Here is an 8,312-nt window from a genome sequence, read left to right on the forward strand (position 1 = left end):
GTCCTATCATTGGGAACTATGTTTTCAAGTATAAATAGAATGTTCAACAGCCTGACCAGTTGGCTCCTACTGAAAACTAAAGGGCAGATGGAAACACTAAGAGTGAAACTTAATGCAAATCTAGAGTTAAAGATGTACTTGAAATGTCTCAAAGATCTATCAGCAGATCCTGATCTAAAACTTGGTGACTCTGATGTCAAACCATAACTTCACTTACTTAAAAATGAAATCTTACTGTTTAAACCCTGTTCTGCTTTTTCCTGCTTAAGTGTTTTTTCTTTACTAATGATTTGAATTCTTGGGTTGTGTTTATTCTGTTTCAACTTTAACATTAAGTCCCTGTGGTATAACACAGTGTTCATCTTCCATACGTAATGATAAAATGAAGTTAAACATTCACTTTATTGCTCAATAACAGCATTTACCAGAAGAACCTAAAGACAAGTGAACCACAAGAGTGTTCAGTTCCTCACACATGAATGTTATTTATAAAAATGGTAATACCGAAAGGGGGTTACTCTTTACCCATCCTTCTTTGTTCTGGCCTGTGCTGTAAAAACTTTTCTAACTCAACTCTGCACTCCATCTCTATATCAGCATTTGAGTAATATGAGTTTATATGTAGATTGTGACCACATGGTGATATTAAATACATCTCTAAGATAATATTTTTGTCTCTGCAAGTTTCCCTTCACAACTGTAAAAGTGAAGTCATGTATTGAAATGTGCTAATACTGTATGAGGCGTAAGAATATGTAGGATTATCAGCACAAGTTTATCAGTAAAACATCTGAGGGATCTATTTGTGTGTCATCATAATGCTTAGCTTTTTTTGTAGAAGCCTCTTTTAGGTGTAAGTTAAAGCCTGAACTCTGAGTCGCTTAAACCACAGATAACATCATTTCCTGTTGTTTTCTTTGAAATATAAAAGTATCACATATATCGGTGCTGGGTTTGTATCCTGTCTTCTATACAAGATCACCAAGGGTAAGTAGGCAATGTCCTCCTCTTCATGCACACTAGGGTTAGATTATTACGGAGTCTTTTTTTTTTTTTTTTATTGATTTCCACTTTTCAACCAGTCAAAGCTTTGCAAAGGGGCTGGATTAGAATAAATCCCTGAAATCAAAGCAAAAAAAAAAAAATACTTCTTTGTTCTGTACTTAGTTTTAAGTTTGAATTCTCAGTTTTGTAATAGTTGCATCATTCAAGTTACATTCTTGTAGTCCGTTACCACAGTAAACAAAGTTTTTATACTCCAGACAGAGCAAGCCGAAAATGAAAAACATGATGTTGTCTGTTAAATTTCTGCCAAGACAGCACTTCTCCTTCTGCTTTATTCATCAAGGTTGGATTGTAAAATGACCGTTCTTCTTGAGGGTAAAACAAACGAAAGGTGTTCCCTTTTGATAAAATCATGTGTAAGCAATTTAATGGAAATGTAATGATCTGCACTCTGATGCATTTAAGAGGAAGCAGAATGACTTTGACATAGACACATTTGGCAGATGATGCTTTCCCTAATTTACTTACAATTATGCTCAATTTTGATCATTATTTGATTATTAAATTTGTGCTTCTTAACACATTTTAAATTAGCGTCTTTTATCGTGCTTTCTGTGTATGACTCTGAATCTTCAGCGTGTGTGAGTGCATGTAAGAAATAGGAGATTTTCCATAAAGTGAACCAGGTCATGCATTGTCTGTCTGCCAGAGCTTCCACAGCCTTGTTTTTAAAAATATGTCACAATTTCCCTGACAGTCATGCATTCCTACTACAGTCCTTTTGTTAGCATCTGTCTAAAATCTGGATTCAGTTCCTGAATATAACTTCTTCTTTCTGAACCCCCCCTCCCCCCATCTGGAGTGAGACAAAGATAGCAGTTCAAAAAAAAGGATGTTTAACATGGTTTTGAGTGGGCTCTCTTGACTATTGGATGTTTTAAGGTATTCTGCTGCCTCCTGGTCTACAACAAACATGGATGAAGTCACGCCAACCACATATGATTACTGGGTGAGTGCATATCTTACAATCCTGATTGATTTTTGCTCTTTTTTATTCTTAAGCGTTATCTTGAATATAAATTGAGGAAAAACTCCTGAGTCTGCAGTCTGTGGAGGCCACAAGCAAATACACAACTATGCATTTTTTTTACATTAATTTCTCATTTTGGCATGTAAATTTGTGTACTTTTCCCAAGATCTGAACTAAACTGTGCCCACAATATGAAATGAATCTGCTGAAATCTTATGAAAACTCTGAAATTAACTTGTTAGGGTTAAACTTGATTTTTTTAAAAAGTTATGGATGCATGCCCTCTTTGCACTGCAAAAAATGTTGGGAACTCTATTGTAAGGCAACAAACTTCAGCAAAGTTTTAAGATTAAATTCTTTAACTTTCAATCCTGTTTTTAAAACTCAGCTGTAAGTGGTAGAAACTTATGATTTGAATTTGTAACAACTCAAAATGATGAAGTTTTTTAGTCTTGGAAATACATTTTTCAGTAATAATTACTTGTACATAAATGCTGGGTTTACTTGACTATTTTAAGTTTAAATGCACTTTGGAAACTTTCCTACACTTAAAATTTTTGTGTAAAATCAACTCCAAACAACATGTTTAAGTGCTTTGCATGAAGTCACGTTCTTCACCCGCTGTGTTTTTCCCATATTTCTAATACATATTTAAATCCTAAGCATTTATGCCACTCAAGGTAGGCCAAATAAAGTCACTATAGGTGCATTCTGAATGAGGAATACACCTCTGATCATGTGTAGTGTATCATCTATTGCAAATTATGGTTGCTCCTCATAGGTGGGACTTCTCTACCTGAGTCAGTAACTTCACTCATGGTGCAAAACTGTCTAATACCCAAAGGCATTCTAGGAAATTTCTTTATATTAAGGGAGGATTCTTAAATAATATGAGTACAATTATGAATAAAATACTCAAAATGATAAGTATCAATTATTTAGAATTAGAATTACTTTTTTTTATCTCAGAGAAATACAGCTGTATCAGGTTTTAGTGTTTTTTAGTAAGCATAACTCAATTCTCTTTTAATATCTTTAATCTGCAAACACTCTGGTGCACTTTTCCCGAGCTCATGTGTTAAAATAGCCCAAAAGATACAGACACAAAATTGGATTAGATTTCCATCAGAATATTACATTACATCACTTTTAGAGGGTAGGTTGCTGTATTCATTAATCATTTTAACTCCATAAAATCAAAACTAGGTCAACACTTGGGGAAACATGGAGGCAACACTGCCAGACTGAGACCTTCAGTGTGACAAATTCCAACTCAGAAACATGGCCTTCCCACCTTTTACAACAAAGAAAAACAAGTTAACAGAACTGACACTCCTTGTATTTACTTGCAACTGAAAGATGTACGTTTTGATAACTCAATGAAGTTTTTTAAAGCAAACAAGTGGCTTGGTTTGCTGGGCTAACTTATCATCTCAAATGTCAGTGACTTATATTTTGAAGTCATAATAAATGGCAATACTGTTTTAGGCCATAAATGTTAGTTGTCTTTGTACAGTGCTGGCTTCTGTACACAGTTAGTTGAACTGTTTACAATTTTCACACAGAAAGGTTTGAGTAGCTCTCGTAAGTTCTTTTCCATCAAACACAGGCTTTATTTAATGTGGAAGGAATCTTGTGATTTTTTTAAACAAACTTTCCAGAAAAAACAAATACTAGACTGGTTTCCTCTTAAAGATATTTGTAACATGCTGAAAAGTTCTGTTCCTTGAACAACCCATGACATTTCTCTCTTGTCTGCAGGATTTTGGTGATTATGACAACTTTACATCGCCCCCTGATGCTGACAGGAGTCGTGCAGTCCCGTGCTTTCTGGAGGACATCTACGGTTTTGCAGCAAGGTACTCCCCTGCTGTTTTCACCCTGGTGTTCCTTTTGGCTCTCGTGGGCAACATCCTGGTGCTGTGTGTGATCCGCCGCTACCGTATCTCTCAGAGCGGCGGAGCCTGCTCTTTTTCTCTGACTGACACCTTCCTCCTTCACCTGGCCATCTCAGACCTCCTGCTGGCCTTCACCCTGCCCCTGTTTGCAGTGCAGTGGAGTCACGAGTGGGTGTTTGGCGAGACCACCTGCAAGCTCTCCGGTGCCCTCTTCACCTTGAACCGCTATAGTGGTATCCTCTTCCTCGCCTGCATCAGCTTTGACCGATACCTGGCCATCGTTCACGCCGTCAGCTCGGGGTGGAAGAGGAACACCTGCCACGCTCAGGTTGCGTGTGCCGTCATCTGGGTGGGCTGCCTGGGCCTGAGCAGCATTGACATCACCTTCAAACAAGTAGATGAGGTGAGAATTGAAGGTGGCAAGAAGATGTTGTGTCGCCTGTTGTTCACAGAAAACTCCACCCAGTGGCAGGTGGCGCTGCAGATGATCAGTGTGATTCTAGGTTTTGGAGTGCCGCTTTTGATCATGCTCTACTGCTACATCCGCATCTTCAAGTCTCTCTGCAACGCCACCCGCCGCCAAAAACGTAAATCCCTCCGCCTTATCATCTCCCTAGTATCTGTGTTTGTCATCTGCTGGGCGCCGTACAACTGCTTCCAACTGGTAGACAGTCTGCACAGGCTGAAATTGGTGTCTGGAGGTTGCCAGTTTGGCCGCGTGGTGGACACCGGGACTCTGATCACTGAGAGTTTGGGGCTGTCGCACTGCGCCCTCAACCCCCTGCTGTACGGCTTTGTAGGTGTCAAATTTAGGAGAGAGCTGGTCAGGATGTGTAAGGGGCTGCTGGGACAGCGAGGCTGGCTGGGAATGCAGGGAGGGAGCGAGAGGAGATGGAGAAGAACCCCATCTGGTAGCTCAGAAAGTGAAAACACCTCTTACTCTGTCATGGTATGAAACTAGTGAGAGAGGCAGGACATGAAAAGGTGTGTGAGAGGAGATGTGTGAGGTTTTGTAAAGAAGATGCCATTGTATGAAGACTTTTAAATCGTAAAAACGGGTAAATCATTTCTATCTCTGATGCATTTCTTCTAATTCTTCTACCATCCTGTTGCAGGTTACCTTTCTCTATGAGAATGCTGTAATCAAAGAAAGTAAAAGTGGAGTATGCTAAATTGCACGTTTATGCTGCCATGTAATCCTAAAACATGCTGATGTTGTTTGTTGTCTATAAGTCAAATCTTGTGAAACATTTCTTCCTCAAAATGCTTGCTCAGCATTTTAGATAAGGACTGTGGCTTCAGAAGTAAGACTCATCTATCTCACTTCCTTACACTCAGGGCATTTCTACCAACGAATTCCAACTAATGTTGCGTGTAAAAAACAAAAAACAAGATTCAGCTTTTAAAATAGTGGAAATGGTTTAATTGTTAAACTTTGTTCATTTGTTATTCTCATTTCTTGTTTTTTTTGTTTGTTTTTTTAAGTGTTCAACTGTTCTCCCAGCTTCAGAGCTCAACCATGTGCCACAAAAGTGGAATTGAAATCAAAATCAGTCATTTTGAATGTTGTGTATGTCAAAATACAGCCATTTTCTGGTGTATGAAGGTTTTTATAATAAATATTTTGAAGTAAAGAGTCTCATTTGAATATTTATCACAAAATCTACAGAAGTTTACTCGACATCTGTCGAGCATGCAGCTGCTAGACAGAGCTGTGAAATAAGTGTCTTATAGGTTAAATAAACTGTTTCCATAATTGAGTTTATGATTGAAGTAAATAGCATGTAAAAAAAAATAAACTACCCATGTGCATTGTGTTTTATAGTTAAAAATACTGCCAGAATTTTTGTGTTGTTTCAGGAGGTGGGAGCAGTGTTTTAGAGGGAAATGCTTTCTGGCATCAGGAGGTGTATTTCTCATGTTTTATACAAAACATCAGTTATTTGTTTGTTTTTTTATGTATTTTTATTGCACTGGAGAGATGAGATGCGTCTCCAAAAGAATGACAGAAGGCTGAGTAAGAAAGAAAGAAGTCCATCTCCTTCACAAATATCCATTCCTTGCACAGACTTCAAGGACAACACAGCTGCCTACAGACAGAAAGCCCACAAAAAAAGAGAAGAAAGACAGGGGCCTTTCTTCCATCTGTTTGCAAGAAGGTAAAACCTTAAAAACCCTGCAAAGACAGGGGAGTGGAGGGCTTCCTGATCACCTTGAAACAATTTTAGTCCTTTCCAGATAACAACAGTCTAGCTCACAGTTGAATTTACAGCATGAATGCTGGTGGGCCCATAGTCACTACCATCATGTATAGCAGGGGTCATCAACTACATTGGTACAAGGGCCATCTTATGCCTATGTAGATACTGTGGAGACCAGACCGTTAAATGACCTAAATAAAAGAAACACTTTTCTCTGAATAATTTTGTTTTCTTTGAAATGCACGTTATTTGCCTTTAGCAGTGAACTCATTCCCTATTACCTATACTGAAGTCAGCCACAAGGGGGCAATGGAGATATTTAAGCCACATATTTCTGGGACTGCCAGGTAGTTTGATGAGAATATGCTGCATCATGATTGGTGAAAAACACATGAAAGAAACAGGTCTTTTTGTTTTGATTCTCAGGCAATAAAAATAAACCCTCAAACCCCCTGAACTGTTTATTTTTTTATGCAGGAATCTGTGACTTCAATCAAGAATGGACCTATAAGTATGATTTTGCCATGCATCTTATTTGCCAATAATGGTTGATAATAGCTGGATTTTTGTCAAACTGATCAAACACTAATCCAATCTTTTTTTAAAAATGTATCAATCTAATTTGTTTTTGGAGTTCCTTAAATATCTTTAGGGGTTAAAAAGGGAAAAATAAAGAAAATATATCCTAAATACAGCAATTTTTTTTCCTCAGCAGGTTTTTTTTTATTATTTAATGAAGTTCTGGGGGCCAGATGGGAAGCTTTGGAGGCCCTGATGTGGCCCCTGGGCCTCCAGTTGATGATCAGTGATGTATAGGGATGTGTCTCAGCAGACTTAAACAGTTCATACACACTAACAAAATACATGAGTAATTTAACTCTCGTGTAAAATCAACTGAGACAAATCACTTCTGGTTTAACCAAATTATTTTCTATGCCTTTAAATGTAGAATTTGTTTCAGTATGTTCTATAATAGAATTTGAAGTAAATATACAGAAACTCAAGGTCTGCAACCTTATACTTCTTCAGCTGGTGTTTAGATTGGCATTAGTTATGCAAATTATCTAGCTCTGATTGCATCAATAATATTGGTTGGCAGTTGGGGGGCCCATGCTGGCTTTGGTTGGCCCTGGACAGGTTATACTGAGAATAAAATCACCAAGTTTGCAGGACAAGGCAAGGCAACTTTATTTATAGAGCACTGTTCATTCGTTCAGCATTCAAAGTGCTTCACGGAGCCAAAAACAAGGCATTCGTGACATTTGTGCACTAAAACAAGAATTTTCAGCACAGGCAGTTTGTGTAAATATGCATTTAATTTGGTTATTCAAGTTAACTGTTCCATTGTTAAGTGCATTATTCGTCATTTCTTGCATTTTGATATAATTCACTTTTGTATGATGTAAATGATGATCAGTTACAATACAACATGTTTAAATAACATCACATTCTCATTATTTCATGTTTTACCCAGCAAAATAATTACCAGCCAACTATTTGGACTGTTAGATTAGGTCAAATTATCTGTGCATCAATAACATATTGTATTGCAGATTAAAGCCATGCCTTTGAAATCCTAAGTCAGCATCAAATTAAAGGTACAGTTAGTGTGTAAAACTGATTATGCCTATCTGCTATTTGGTCCCTGACTGGTACTATAGAAACAGCCAAGATGCACAAATCATGGACCCTCCTTATCCATGAATTAAGGGCTTATACTTAGTTAAGAAAAACTGAACTATTTTACTGGAACTACTGGATCTGTAACATGAAAAATCTTAGATGTCTTGGTATATTTAAAATAAGAGGGGTTAAAAATAAAGGGGAAGTTCCGTGGCACACATTTTATTTAGTCTGGGAGTTTTTCACTTTAATTTTTTGATTGTGAAATGTTGGATGTTTTTTACTTGTGATGCAACTCACACGAGAGGGGAGTGAAGAGTAGTTTTCAGATGGTTTGATATGTACTGCTAAAATAAGGTGGCCTATCTCTCTGTGGCAGATTAAGGATGTTTGACGGGATGGGGTGAAAATGATTAACAGGGCGCTCGTCAATGCAGTGCGGCAACAGTATGATGGCCTACAATTATGAAATAGTTAGAAAGTTAGGTTAAGATTAAACATTTTTTATGCTGTGTTTTAACCTCTGTAGTAAAAGTGATGTGAAATTCGGAAGCA

At 37.6% G+C, this 8,312-nt stretch overlaps 1 protein-coding gene across 1 annotated transcript; it reads left to right on the plus strand.

Annotated features, from left to right (window-relative positions):
- The first annotated feature begins 981 nt into the window (after positions 1-981).
- Positions 982-5,533, plus strand: cxcr3.2 (chemokine (C-X-C motif) receptor 3, tandem duplicate 2). Its single transcript, XM_041793692.1, has 3 exons — positions 982-987; positions 1,948-2,014; positions 3,797-5,533. Exons 2-3 carry the CDS (start codon positions 1,979-1,981, stop codon positions 4,886-4,888), a joined length of 1,128 nt encoding a protein of 375 aa, XP_041649626.1. The 5' UTR covers positions 982-987; positions 1,948-1,978; the 3' UTR covers positions 4,889-5,533.
- The last annotated feature ends 2,779 nt before the right edge of the window (positions 5,534-8,312 follow it).

This window comes from Cheilinus undulatus, linkage group 8 (assembly GCF_018320785.1).
Source record: "Cheilinus undulatus linkage group 8, ASM1832078v1, whole genome shotgun sequence".
Classification (NCBI taxonomy): domain Eukaryota; kingdom Metazoa; phylum Chordata; class Actinopteri; order Labriformes; family Labridae; genus Cheilinus; species Cheilinus undulatus.

What these genes read in the sequence shown, in the direction of transcription:
- cxcr3.2 (XM_041793692.1), top strand. Translation starts at nt 1,979, where the DNA reads ATGGATGAAGTCACGCCAACCACATATGATTACTGG. An exon ending in CAACCACATATGATTACTGG is followed by an intron (nt 2,015 to 3,796) that starts GTGAGTGCATAT and finishes TCTTGTCTGCAG; the next exon opens with GATTTTGGTGATTATGACAA.